Here is a 14,710-nt window from a genome sequence, read left to right on the forward strand (position 1 = left end):
CACCTTTACAAATTGCGACTTTTGCTTAAAAGTATCTCTGAATGCCACCTAAAAGGAAATCTATCCAGGGTAGATGGTAAATGATTTTGGTACGGTTTTTCCGGCTGTGAAAAATAACACAGGAGAAAATTTCCTTGGGGTAGGGGATTCGAACTGCCGTCTTACGCATCCAAAAACACATCGCAGATTCATTGCGCTACTGATGGTAATGAGCGCTTAGTTCATCCTCTGTTGCATTCACGTAAAATACCATTTGCCTTAGGTGGCAATTCTTAACCGCAAGCTGTGACACTACCTCTGAGAGAACGTAATCCCACCTCAGCTCGTACGCTTTCTTTTCGTGTTACAATATAACAACTACCATTGAGTAATCTTATTTTTTTCTCTTTCTTTTGATTAGTTAGGAACATCCTTTTTTTTTTCAGTGTACAGCAATTCACAAAACCCCTTCACCCTACCAGCTCACCGTTTCACTTCATGCCAGTCATGACATTAATTAAGCTGAACGCAGTGGCTGGCGAAAACCTGACGTTCATGAGATCAGATGTAACAAGCCGTTTTTTAGTTTCTTGCTGAATTGTTTCTGATATTAACATTTTCAGCACCGCCCTCCCCTCCTTCCCCTTCCCTAAGCTGCAATGATGTCATGATGTCACATGGCAATGCAGGTTTGCAATTAAATAAATCCTCATCAGCCTGACAACGTCCACTGCAGGACAAACACCTCTCTAAGGAGGTTATATCTATTCACATCCAATTAACCAGATCAAGTAAATTTTCCAAAGTATGCATTAATAAATTACAAGTGTTTGGTACCAAAGCTCCTCTTGTAAATGCAGCTGTAATGCCTTCATTCTCTTTTTCGATCCCTCCTGTGTTAACCATGAACCAGACGCAGACGCTGCCGCGTATGGTAGGGCAGCGCGAAAGACAATGAAGACAGTAATTGCCTTTTCAGCCTGCGAGGTGAAGAAGAAAGAAGTCTAGCTCGCAGTATGCAAGACGTAGGGGGCGACTGGGGCCAGAAGTCGCTACCTTCGCGACTACACTCACTCTGACAATGCTGCAGTTATGACCAGAGCCTACTGAAGCGGTAAGTCATAGCGGTACGAGGTTTACAAAGGAGAACGTGCCGTAGTGCAAACTATATCGGATACTTCGGACCCTTAAGTTGTGAATCTAGTTGACAGAAGTTGTTAAACGTGCAATAAACCGTATCATACGAAAAAAAACATGTTAGTAGCAGCGAACACGTGAGATACATTTCGGGAGTTAATAATCACTAGAGGTATTAAATCCATTACTTAATACCACTGGTTTTAATTGATCCAGTACGCTGAGTTTCGTTTTCATAGGTAATTTCGATATATTTGGGCAGTCTTAGGCTGTCTGCAACCGTCTCGAAGAGACGAAAATTAAGTGCGCGTGGTGGTGCCGTTTACCTACGTTAAGGGCAGCGTAGCAAGCTAGGAAAGAAAAATGATAAGTGTAACGTTAAGAGGCAGGGAGAGAGAAGAGTGGGTGAGGGAACAAACGCGGGTTAATGACATCCTGGTCTAAAACAAGAGGAAGAAATGGGCTTGGGCAGGGCATGTGATGCGAAGGCAAGATAACCGACGGTCTCTGAGCGCAATAGACTGGATTCCAAGGAAATGCCAAGCATAGCAGGGGGCGGCAGAAAGTTAGGTGGGTGGAGGAGATTGAGAAGTTTGCGGGGATAGGGTGACCGCAGCTGCATCAGGGCAGGGTTAATTGGAGAGATATGGGAAGTCTTTTGTCCTGCGGTGGGCGTAGTCAGGCTGATGATGATGATGATGATGGTGGTGGTGGTGCCATGCTGTAATTCTGAGCGCAGCTGGGCGTTTTCAACCCCGCCGTAAGCAATCAGTCAAGTGACCAGTGCCATATTTACTTATCTCTTCTCTCTTCTCATTTCATAATTTCGTGCCGTGAACTGCAATTCGCATTTACCTTGTCCGTCCTGTGGTAGCAGCCGGGCACAGTACTCAGGGTGAAATAGATGAGCCTATCGTAGGCTTCCAACGTGGCACTAAACGCGGAAGAGACGTCTGCCCGCGAAACGAAACAGCCTTATTTAGAACGCAGGAATTAGGATTCGGCAGTGTGGTACCAGCGAAATGCTTCGCGTAAAAGAAACTCTCAAGTCTTCCCACTACGACGAATAAAAGGCGGCGAAAGCTGTCACATCGCCCACCAGAGGGCCAAATCTTAGGCCCATGCTGATCACATGACCGCAAATTGCATCTTCTCGATAGCGATCGTTCCTACGTTCCTAATGACTATTACCATCATCATTACTACACTATTAATCCCACATAGCATCTCCGATATCTTCTTAATTAACCCTGTCCTCTTCCAGAAGCGACCACCCTTTTCCCACGAACTTCCAAGTCTAACCCGTCCACATTACTCTATTTCATCTTCTCTTGTAATACACTGCGCTAACCCTAGGAACCATCAGTTATCTTCCATACGCACCATAGGCCCTGCCATGTCCATTTCTTTTACAGCGATAGCTGTTCGGCGCCCGTCATTGGCTTTCGCGTCGTAGTCGTCCGCCGTCCGCCGTCACCGTCGGCGTAACCAGTGGATGCGCTAGCACCCACCGTTTGCGTCGCCGGTCAACCAGGGTTGTATAAGCCTACGGGTGGCTCTGTTGGAAACAGCCGCCTGTCAGTGCAGGGGTGCCTCACTTGACCACTACACCAGTGCGATACGAGGTCACCGTATCTTTTCTACCCCAGCATATCCCCGGAACTCTATGCCTGCACAGCTATCGCTGAATATCGCCTTATACAGTCGTAACCACCCTGCGAGTTTGTTTAATTCCTGCTAGTGTATCACTAACTCCTGTTTCTTCCTTAACCCACTCTGCGCTATCCCTGTCTTAACGGTGTCATTTTCATTTCCATAGGTCGCTGCGCTACCCTCAAATTAATCTCAAGCCGATTCGTACCGCTCCAAATTTCTGCCCACACGTCCACCGCCGTATAAAAAAAAGAAAGCCTACAGACTTAATCCTTCAATAGCATAACGTTAGCGAATTAGCATGCTGATGAGACGCGCGACTGTCCGCAGGCCAGCGAGCGGAACCGTCGCCATGGAGAGCGGGCGGCGCCAGGCTAACGCGCCCATGGTGGCCTTCATGGTTGTGGCGCTGTGCACGTTCGTGGTGACGTCCCTGACGCCCCCACTGAAGTACGCCGTGTCGGTGTTCGGCCTCGTGGCCTTCTCCATCATGATCGGCTTCTGCATCAAGCGCCACCTGACGGCCAGCTTCGGCCGCAGGCTTCCGGTGACTGGCAAGGCCGTCTTCATCACAGGTGGTTTCTGTTGTACCACTACTATCGGCTTGAGTCGGTGTTCCTTATCCCTGTAAAGCCCACACACTGAAAACTTCAGTTAAAACTTGACTTCCATGATTTCATCGCTAATGTGCCCTTGACTGCAGAAATGTAAAAAAATCTAGATTTTTTTTTTCAGGACAAAATGAAGACCAGCATTAAATGTTGCTAATGAATGTCTCAGGAAGATAGGACTGAGACAGATGTGTAGCCTATATTGAAAATAAAGAACAAAATGAAAACTAATTCACCACCTGTCAGTGCAGCCATACGATGGCAGGAACTTAAGGCTGTTTCGCTGTTAGGGTCCGCTTCTGCTTGTATTTGCCCTTCAGCAATCCTCCTGCACTTGGGCCAGAGGTTATTCGTGTTTACTTTTATAGTTTTGTCCGAAAGGGCCGTATCTACAAATTAGTTCTTCATGTCATTCTGCACGCAGGAATGAAAAGCATTCATATTTCTGCACTTTAAAGCTTGCACTGTTATATGCCTAGCATTACAGGATCAAAATCCGCGTTTATATGAATGCGACCGAAGTCGACTCCAATCCGCTTTTTTGGGGACGAAAACTTTGAGGAAAAGAGTAGTGGACAAGCCACGCCTTTCCTTCTCAAAATGTGCTCTTTCTCTCGAAAAGTCGACTGAGGGCGCATTACGTCACGTTCATGTAAACACGGCTAGAGGGGCCCTCTCCCCATCCTTCTGCTTGCAGAATTATCGCATGTGGCGTGTAAACTGCACCGCCATCAATGTCGCAGCCAAGTCATACATTTTTTTTTCTGTGTGGCGCATAGCACTCGCAAACGGAATACAAAAGAAGCGTCTATTTTCTTCCTTGTGGCTTATCTGCGGTGTCGTCATGACGTAATAGTGCAAGCGGCTTTGGGATAGTAGAAGTGAAGGGATGTCTAGAACCGTTGCTTAAGATAGCCACGGCCTTGTTAAGAGGGCTGGTGCTCCCACAATACAAGTCAGAGGCGTTTGCAGGCGCTTCATAGTGACGACTGTGCACTGATTAAAAATTGATAAAGGAGCGTGCAACATGGTTACGCACCGACTATCAAATGTAGGTATATTCTTCACGTGAAGAAAAAGAAAGTAATAGCAAATACTTAAGCACCGATAGGTATGAATAGTAGAAGGACATTATTGCAAATTGATGACTGAATAGAGAACTAAACCATTCGCATGCGTTTTGTGTCTATGCGGATGCGAGCAGCCTAACGCAGCACATATTGAGATATCACAGTTTTTTTTTGTTATTCTCGTCGATCTCCGAAGCCACAGCCTTTGTGAGTGCTGTGTATATTGGAGTACGTGCAGCTTGTTCTTTGCCTGCGTCTCTATGCGGCCTCGAAATTAATCTGCACCACATCTTGTTCTGCGATAAAAGCTGCAATTATTTTCTGCTCAGTGCCACAGAAGGCCTGCTCGCTCTGTCTACCTCAAAACTGGGCTCTATTCGGAAGGCTTCGATGATTTCTCTTCTTAGTGTACCGCTTTATTTGGCCAAAGTAGTGTCTTAACCCTCTTAACCGTTGTCTAATCATCACTATGCTCATTTGTTAACCAACTGCGCCCAACACAAGCTGTACTTAAGTCTGGGGGAAATGAGAAAGAGAATTTCAGACTAGGGCATCGGCAAAAGACAAACACTGTACACGAGATTAAACAGCTTTTTATGTCCACCCCAAAAATGGGTAATTAATAACTAGGGATTATCCTTAAGCTTGCAAAAGCAAGAAGCCAGCATTATAACGCAGAACATCTGCAAAAAAACGCGAAAAATAAAGGAGCACACATAAAGCACAGAGCCCCCAGTAGTTTCCTTTGTATTTTCTTTTGTTCATCCTGTGTGTTTCTGGCAAGTTTTTTTTCGGCAGGACAGTATATATAGTGAAGAGACATCCCCTGGTTACTTGTCTATTTCGCTGGTTTCTCTCTCTCTCTCTCTGCAGCCATCCAAAATCTCAAACTCTATGATGCGAATAGTCTGTTCTATTCAGCCTTGCATCAATAGCCCCATCCCTCGTCTAGAAGAATGAGTTGACGGGCTAGTTGGTGTTGCATGGTGAAGGAACAGCGCTAAGTACGGGACAGGAGACAAACATGGAAGCCCAAACACGAGCGCTGACTATCAACTGAATCTTCATTTCGGAGCACAAACATATATCAGGTAAGGGGGGCGGTACATTGAGGCCCTTGGTATTTCTGTTTTACGCCGCCAACCTTCCTCTTTTTGGTTTTTTTTTTCTTTTAACAGACTATTTACCCTTCTGTCCACTTTTAAGCTTGAGATTTGTTGAATGTCTTTCCCTTTTTATGTGTTTGGCCCTCTACACCTCAACATTTTTATCGTTCTTTTACTATCGTTTTCATCAATTTTAAACACTCAAAACCCCCTTTTTCGCCATACTTTCGCATCCTGTTTAACCCTTCATCTGTTTCTTCTTAGTTTGCGTGACGGCCCTCTACACCGTGCACCTTTTATCGGTTTTATCGCTTTCACCCATCCGTCATTCCCAGCTTCAGGTTTTTATTAATATTATTATTTGACGTGACTATCCACTGTTTCCCTGTGACAGCGCATGCCTCAATGTACCGCCCCCCTTACTGCCACCTGATATATGTTTATGCTCCGAAATAAAGATTAAGTAGATAGTAAGCGCCCGTGTTTGTGCTTCCATCTTTGTCTCCTGTCCTGTACTTAGCGCTGTTCCTTCACCACCTCTCCTCTGGACCAAGGCTAAGACCAAGCCTGAAGCACAGGTTGAAAGTGAAGCCTAAAGCTCGACGGTATCTCTCCTATCGCACTGCGCAGGCTGCGATTCGGGCCTCGGTCAAATCGTCGCCCTGGCGTTGCAACAGAAGGGCTTCACCGTGTTTGCCGGCTGCCTGGAGCTCGACTCACAAGGCGCGCGCAACCTGATCGCCAACTCAGTGACCGTGCTCCATGTGGACTACCTCAAGCACGACACCATCATCAGGGCCTACCATGACATCAGCGAACGCCTCGGAGGAAAACGTACGCCAATGAGAGCGGGCGGCTAGGGAGCAGTGCGGGGTCACGCAGCGCTCTTCGGCACATAGTTGAAGACTAGCTTTCGAGGATTACGAAATAAAACGTAATATCCCAGCGAAAGAACCAAAGAGACGCCACGCACACACACGCACCCGCGCAACACACCATCGCGCGACGTCCACCAGGAAAGCCTTAGAAAATGTCACCAAGTTTTAGCCTGTTCTGGCAGTGGCAGCAGTTGTATCGTTACCGATGGCGTGAGAGCTAAGTTCGCGGATTATAGAATGCGTTCATTTATATATGCAGTGCTCCTTTTCTGTCTATGTTCTTGATTTTTGTATCCAGTCTTCCCTGATAATATGCCAGAATCAAATACATCCAGGTCTAAGCCACGCAGCGAGTCAGTATCTTTGTGTGCCTGGTGTCATCCCTAAAGTATATACTTTGGGTACCGTATAAGCTCATATGGTCAGGCGAGCATCCGGTAAGAGACTAAATAACGTAGTTGTCCAAATATTGCTTAACAATAGGCGACCAGGTGTACAAAATTACATGTAAACTAGAAATCTATAGAACTTTTGTAGGCACATCAGTAGGGAACGAGCACATTTAACGCAACAGCCCTATGCAGCTCCGGAACATCTGACTCGAGATGGCAATAACTGAGGGAGGAAGGATTTAAGAGAAATTGGTGCGTTTGTGGCTCAGACAAACAGTTACACTCCGTTATTACGCGGGAAAAAAAAGAAAACGTATTTAAATTTTTGCGTGCGAAGTACGGTTATAACAAAGTGGTGCTGCAACGTGGAGTGCTTCTGGCAGACTGTGGGAATTGATGTACGTAATGACAGATCAAGTCGCAACTTGAGGTTGTGCATTAAGGACAGGAAATCTAAAGAATTTTTTTGTTTTTTTTTTTTTGCTGGCACTTAAGGGTGGGATATCGTTAGCTAGCATTATTTCGTACACTCAGATTCGGAGTTCTTAGGGTACACAATTCAAAGTAAGACAACTTTTCTTTGTATTTTTTTCATCTTTTTTTGCATTCAAGCTCCCTTACGTATCCCATATTATGCACGCGTATTCAAATTTTTCTCTGATGAAAAAAAAGGTAATTTATAAGCTTTATTTTAGAGAGTGAAATCTGGAGTTTGTGCGACAGGAAAAAGTTTTCTGAAGGCCGATGAACAGATGTTGTCAATGTGGGTGGGTGGTCCAAGAAAGATCATGTGTAACTCTCACACCTAAGTGTTTGACCGCGGTGACTTCTTTTAGTGGTCGAGACCCGAGCTTATATGAATGTTTAATAGGACTGTTTGTATTATTCGTGCAGAAAGAAGAAATTACTGTGGATTTATTCAGGCCTCAACAACTGCACCAGTTTACTATCTTTGTGAGGTTAACATTCAGGTCACTTTGACGTTGAGCACAACTGATCTCATGAACAATACACAATCGTCAACGCACAATTGAATCTGGACACCAGGATAAACTTAGTGGACAGTGTCATTAAAGGCGGAACTTATTACAGTAATTTTGTAGTCGTACGTAGAATTGCATCGAGCATTATCAGCGCCAATGGGCTCTAAATTTTCTTCTCTTTCAATGAGCGTTATACGACATTAATTATTTTACGGCATGTTGTTTTGATATTGGCGGTAGACACTCAGTCGGACGTGTTTACTCCTCTCTTGTCTGCTGGTCCCTCTGAGCATCAGCGCAGCATGCAATATGAGGTGGTATAGTCGCTCCTTGAATCATCATAAGGTGTGTGCGCTGTAGACTTATTGTGCGCGCGCCAGACCGAAAGAAAAAGCAATAATCTTATTTGGGGTTCAAAGTCTCGGAAGGTGGCCATTGGCTATTAAAACGTCACAGTCCACTTCCCAAGGTTGATTTCGACCGCTTCCGGTTCCTTAGCATGTCACGGCATTGCACAGTACACTAGTGTTTTTCTATTTATCCTCAACATATCATGACATTGCATAGTACGCTGATTTTTTTTCTATTTACCTGCACTGAAATGCCACCGTCGCGGCATGAATACGATCTCGCGATCTTTCGCATCAGCAGCCGAACGCCATAGCCACTGGGCTGTTGCGGCGGGTTTCGCACAAGTCCTAGGTTGGCTTAACCGACCCCATAGCCACTACTGACACATGCCTTTGGAGTGTTGTGGATACAAGACAAACAAAATAGAACATTTAAAATTGAGCCAAATGAAAGATCCGGCGACATAGAGCGCTGTTTTTTCTTAACCATTACAAATCTTAATGACGTTTCTCCTGTTTATAAGCATAGAACAAAGCTTACTGACCTCGAAAGCCCGCACGGTGCCAACATCTTGGCTCATAGCTGCGGTTTGTTCGTCTTTTTTCGGATAACCATACATCGGATGTGGACACTATCCGCATAGAGGGTAACTCTTATATTATCTCTCAACGAAAGGTTCCTAGGCAACTGAGCATTTAAGATATCTGCGATGGGTCTTTCTCGAGTATTTTCTCGGTGTGCTCAAGCACATTTTCATTAAGCGTCTTCTAGCAAACATTTTTTTAATAAGGTTTCCTTGAATTTTCTCCCGGCCACATCAAGCCTTACCCATCGCTTCACATACGTTACTATAACCACTGTGAGTGCTGTTCGCTTCAAGTGTAGCGTTCAGTACTAGTTTGTAAAACGTGCAACATATAAAGGCCTTATATTGCCCTTTAGCAATGAAACCAGGCGTCGATGTCCGCGTTCAGCAAAAGTTGTCCAGAAAACGCCAAAAGCCGCCATCACCAAAGAAAAAATTTTTCCCAAGCTGTGGGGAATTCAACCAAGGACATTCAGATTGTGACGCAAGCGGGAAACCCATCGGCCACAAAAACACGTTGCGTCTTAGTTGCCTGAACTACTGCATGCTAATTAGTATGTGCGTCATTATGAAAACAAGAAAAAATAGAAATGAAAAAATCAATGCTTTCCCCTTCAAAGTTCTTCAGTACCCGCCGCGGTTGCTCAGTGGTTAGTACGCTCGGCTACTGATCCGGAGTTCCCGGGTTCGAACCCGACCGCGGCGGCTGCGTTTTTATGGAGGCAAAACGCTAAGGCGCCCGTGTGCTGTGCCCTGTCAGTGCACGTTAAAGATCCCCAAGTGGTCAAAATTATTCCGGAGGCCTCCACTACGGCACCTCTTTCTTCCTTTCTTCTTTCACTCCCACCTTTATCCCTTCCCTTACGGCGCAGTTCAGGTGTCCGCCGATATATGAGACAGATACTGCGCCATTTCCTTCCCCCCCCCCAGAAAAACGATTTTCATTTTCATTTTCTTAAGTTGCCTCAGTGGTTTCTTTATACGGCATCAATATGTAGCCGGAAGTCGCAGATTTGTGCTGCCGCCTTTCTCGCTGCTTGCACTGTTGTCTCGAACTCTCGAAACAACAGTTGTGCTCTTTGTGCTGTGGTCTTTGTGTACCATTACATGTTACCAGTTTTCACCGATAGCTTCTCTTCGCAGCCCTGTGGGGCCTTGTTGCCAACGCCGGCGTCACTTGCTACGGCGAGGTAGAGTGGCTGCAGTTCAAGGACCTCCAACGGGCCATCGAAGTCAACATTTTTGGCACGCTCAAGTTTATCACGGTCGGCCTGAACCAAATAAAGAAGAGCAGAGGCAGGATCGTCATAGTCACCGGTCTACACGGTGAGCTTCCTGTGTCGTCTAATTTTACACAGTTTCACAGTGATAGCTGCAATTTCCTTGTTACAGGCTCACAACAAGCCTAGACAGAGTTTTCTTCAAAATGCTGTCGATAAAGATATCACGGGTGATAGAGACAAATGCAAACCAATGGAGACGCTCATATTCTGGGAGAAAAACTTTCCCTCGAATTCGACCAACGTCAAACTTCGATAAGGAAGGCCACAGTTGCAAAAAGCTCCCTGTTGACACACCCCTTCTTGTCGTGGGGGCCAGTTGATCGTTTTCCCTGGTTATGCATCACGACAAGCTAACAAACTTAGTTGAGAGGTGAACAACCGGGAAAATGATGCACTGGCCTTCACGACGAGAATCAGTGGTGTGTCAACAGGAAGCCTTCCGCAACTGTATTCCTTATCGGAGTTCGACATTTGCTGAATTAGAGGGAAGGTTATTCTCGTAGAATACGAGTGTCTGCATTGGTTCACGCCTGGCTTCACTCCTCTGGGACATTTTCTTCATGGCTTGTTGTGGACATGTTTAGGTACGCGGATGACTATCTGGTGCTCGTGGACGATCATGATTGTAGCAGACGATTCGTGACCTTTGTTTCGATTCGTGACGATTCGTGGTCTGTGGTTCACGTTTGAAATTATATAAAATCACATCACAGATTTAGGTACATCAAGATGCAGCTTCATTAGCAAAGTTTTCGTACGATGAACAACCCTCGGTCTTTGAAGGCAATTCTTCACTACAGTTCACGCCCTCAAAGGTAACTAAACATGTTATCGCTGTCTCGTGCTTGCTATCAACCCTCTCCAAAATTGTGCCTGCACATCATGGGGGAATGTTTAACGACGCAGACTGATTCACTGCTGAAAGCAGGATACGCACAGGTTCTCCTTGTGCAAGCTTGCGGAATGAGAGGTGCATCCCCTGGTCGGGATGAAACTTGCACACTGCGGAGGAGACCCAACGTTATAGCATATGTCCTGGCTTATTTGGTTTGCGGGGTTTAATGTCCCAAACCGACTACGCCTATGAAGGACGCCGTAGTAAAGTGCTCCGGATAATTTTTATCACCTGGGATTATTTAACGTGCATTCATATCGCAAAGTGCTTGACCCTCTGGCATTTAGCCTCCATCTAAATGCGACCGCCGGGGCCAGGATAGAGCTTGCGTAGTTTTTGTGCAAAGGTATCTAAAGTGTGGCAAAGCGTTTGACAGAAAAGTATCCCAGGTGTCCCAGGTCGGTTTAAACGTGGGCCAACTCAATTTTCAAGTTTACGGGGATGGGCAACCTAAATTTTGAGGGTGAGCCAAGACCATTTTTGAGGCGCCCCAGGTCTGTCCCAACGTGGGTCACCTCAATTTTCAAACTTTCTTCAGTGGGCCACTCAAATTTTGGCGGTGGACCAACCCCGCTTATGGAGGTGGGCCATATCCATTTTGAGACTAGGTCAAGCCAGTCTTCTACTCGAGTACACCGAGATTCCCTGGCAGTCAAATTTGGCCAAGGTCATTTCGTCTCAAACGCCAAAGGTGGAGGCTTCAATGACTCATCGGGTTTTTCAGGATTGCTAGTGAATTAGTGTCTTGGCGTTAACGTTTTTGCTTTGGCAACACCTGATGATCCCATCATCGGCTGATCGCCGCAAAATAATGCCTGCGCACACCGCTGTTAAGCGTTTTTTTTTATTTTTACAGGAGACTACATATTGCGTTTTATGCAGTAAATTTGAGTTCCAAGTCAGCGTTAATTGTGTTTGCATGTTTCCTGACATTTTTCGTTGCAATATATCATAGTCCATAAAGTCGTTTTGTAGTTTTGAAGGGCCTTATCGTAACCTCTCATTTGTAGTTCGTTATTTTGACTAGCAAGTCCGACGCACAGGCCAGCAGGAAACTGTTCTTAAGTTTCAGTTACGTCTCCTGGCTTGAGCACACAAAAGGCAGCGGTAAAATCTCTCTCTTAACCTGCGCAGGTAGGATTGCCATTCCAGGCATGGTCATAGCATCCGCAACGTCGGCGGCCCTGTGCCAATATGCTGACGGTCTCCGCCGAGAAATGGCCAAGTTTAACGTGCAAGTCTGCACCTTGGAACCGGCGTTTTACAAGTAAGCCGTTAGTCAACTTGTCTCCACGTGCAAAAAGCTCATGTGCGAAGTCAAGCGGACGTTTATAACACGTTTATCAATTTTTAGATTTGGGCGTTTCGAATGGAGCACGTCGAACAAAACGTTCTGACTGTACGAACCTCAAACTCTTAACAACAACACACACGGGCCTAGTGGTCTGCTCAACAGCGTTGTAATCTAGTTAGTTGCTTGACCTCGTTTCCAATGTGATCTTATTATCAACGACATCACGCTCCTACTCTGTGCCATACATGGCACTAGCTACTAAGCAGCGCATGTTTCCATTTTATATCGGACATTGCTCGAAGCGTACAATAATGCTCAAGAGATTAACTTTTGATATAAATAAATACTAAATGGGAGGAAAATATTAATCACATTCGATATGTAGTTATTACTTGTGAAGCATGAACACAGTCGGTGTTTGCCGTCAGTGGTTCTGTCATGTTCTACTGTAACTTTTAGGTTCCTCATGCACTTCTGGGCAAGCTAGCACTCTTCATAGGATGAACCGCAGTTATTCAAACAGCCAACACATACACAAGTCAGCCAATACCATCTATAGTGGAATTAAACACAATAATGTACCGGTAAATGCCCCTCCCGAGATATCGCACCAGTCAAATTGTTATCAAAAAAGGCGTTAAGTCCACTTTGAAAGTTTTTTTAAAATTACTTCTCGAAAAGCACACAGTCGCCCGCAAATAACCTTATTTGCCCGTTAGAATGAATTCCGGTAGTAATAATGCTGATGTAAAATGAAAAAATGCAATTGTCCTAGCAGACTGCATGAGGGACCGCGGGAATGACCGGAAGACATCCTGATTGTTCCCTGTTAACTGCTACTAACTGGTAGCAGTTGGTCAAAGCGTTAACTTTATAAGATCAAAATCTCCAGCAGCTGCATGCGCCTGAGTTTTCGTATTTGTGTGTCCTGACAGTTCGGTGACACCATTCTCTGAAGGGCCTGCTTAGAGGAGCATTCGTCGCTGCGTTATTAAATTGCCCCTGGTGAAAGTGCAAAAGAAATAGTTTTCCGAACAATGCTTTCGATTCTTTATTCGTACACCATCGATGGGTATGCAATGCATTCCGACAACGTCCAAGGCTGTGCTTGTTGTAAAGTAATAGCATAGCCCCGAACTTGCCGTTTCGATCTTTCTTCATTTGTTTTCGACAAAAACCGATAAAGGAAAAACGATTCAAATCAAAGTACGTGCCTCTTCGAAGAAAATTATAGCAATCTATCTATACAAACTGCGATCAAAACTTTGTTGAAAACCAAGTGAAGACACCGCATAAATACACTTACACGCTGCGCCCAGAGGCACCGGCATCGATGTCTTCTCACAGTCAAACTTTCCGGCGCGCTTCCACCCATCTTGTACCCTCGCAGGACCTCGATGACCGACCCGGACGCCATCACGCAGACGCTTAACGACGTGACGCGGCGCTTGCCACAACTGGTCCAAGAGGAGTACGGCTCCGCGTACCTGGACAGCTTCAAGTTCACCTTTTCCAAGAAGCTTCGACGATTCTCTCGCCAGAACTTTCAGGAGGTGTCCACGGCCGTCATCCGGGCGCTGCTGAGTAGCGAGGCCAACGTCCGCTACTGCTGCTCGGGACTGCGCCAGAAGCTCACGTGGACAGTGCTCGAGTTCCTGCCACTCAAGATCTGCGACTTCTTCCTGATCCTGCAGTTCACGCCCAGGGCTGGGCTGGCGGGCAACATCAGGGTGCGCAACGTGATAGTCCAACCTCTGCCCATGACAGACGCGCCCGCTGACAGCGATACCGAAAAGCCTCTGGAACACATGGAAAGCGTGCCGCCTTACTTCCCGACGCCTCCCATCATTAAGCCCGGTACCCACATCTAGGGACGACAGCGCAGATGTCGCTGGCTCGCAAGGAGGGCGCTTATGCGGCGGTGAAAGCCGTGATAAAGCTTGACACGCCGCTCGAGGCAATGCAATGTCCACCACGTCGCATTGTCCTAAATCGTCGTGTATGATGATCGAAACGAGTCTTCTTCTGGCAGAACGACGTCAGTCACATAAGCCTAGTGGTTAGGAAGAGAAGAAAAATTGATCAAGATTTAACGATGAAGCCCAGTGATAGAGTGATTACTCCTTCCGGCTGCTGAACTAAGCGGCAGCGTGCGAAATAAATTATCTATACTGCGTCGTATGATGCAATTTATTCACGGTGACTTGAAAAATCACTTCTCCAGGTCACTAATTTCTTACTACAAGGATGTCAGCCAAATCAAAAAATCTCTAGGCGTTTGTCCAGGGCTGCATGCGTCAAAACAAGCAAAAATTTTAAGGTTTCAAGAGCTTTACAATTTTTTTCATTGCACTCCCGTTGAAGGCAAAGCCTGTACAGGAAACCCATGCAATATATCGAGTCACAAGAAGCTTTCCAAGTTGTGTGTGCCAAGAAGTGGCATAGTCAACCTGCTTTCTGGTAACCTGGCCGTGGAACCATTAGCTTGGCAC

The 14,710-nt window shown here is 45.9% G+C and overlaps 1 protein-coding gene across 1 annotated transcript; it reads left to right on the forward strand.

Annotated features, from left to right (window-relative positions):
• Window positions 1–972: 972 nt before the first annotated feature.
• LOC144105471 (retinol dehydrogenase 5-like) lies at window positions 973–14,395 on the forward strand. The gene is made up of 6 exons (XM_077638594.1): window positions 973–1,093; window positions 3,100–3,344; window positions 6,187–6,390; window positions 9,890–10,072; window positions 12,059–12,191; window positions 13,609–14,395. The coding sequence occupies exons 2-6, from the start codon at window positions 3,122–3,124 to the stop codon at window positions 14,087–14,089; spliced, it is 1,224 nt and encodes a 407-aa protein (XP_077494720.1). The 5' UTR covers window positions 973–1,093; window positions 3,100–3,121; the 3' UTR covers window positions 14,090–14,395.
• The last annotated feature ends 315 nt before the right edge of the window (window positions 14,396–14,710 follow it).

The sequence above is a fragment of the Amblyomma americanum genome, chromosome 9 (genome assembly GCF_052857255.1).
Source record: "Amblyomma americanum isolate KBUSLIRL-KWMA chromosome 9, ASM5285725v1, whole genome shotgun sequence".
Taxonomy (NCBI): domain Eukaryota; kingdom Metazoa; phylum Arthropoda; class Arachnida; order Ixodida; family Ixodidae; genus Amblyomma; species Amblyomma americanum.

What these genes read in the sequence shown, in the direction of transcription:
- LOC144105471 (XM_077638594.1), top strand. Translation starts at nt 3,122, where the DNA reads ATGGAGAGCGGGCGGCGCCAGGCTAACGCGCCCATGGTGGCCTTCATG. An exon ending in CATAGTCACCGGTCTACACG is followed by an intron (nt 10,073 to 12,058) that starts GTGAGCTTCCTG and finishes TAACCTGCGCAG; the next exon opens with GTAGGATTGCCATTCCAGGC. An exon ending in TTGGAACCGGCGTTTTACAA is followed by an intron (nt 12,192 to 13,608) that starts GTAAGCCGTTAG and finishes GTACCCTCGCAG; the next exon opens with GACCTCGATGACCGACCCGG.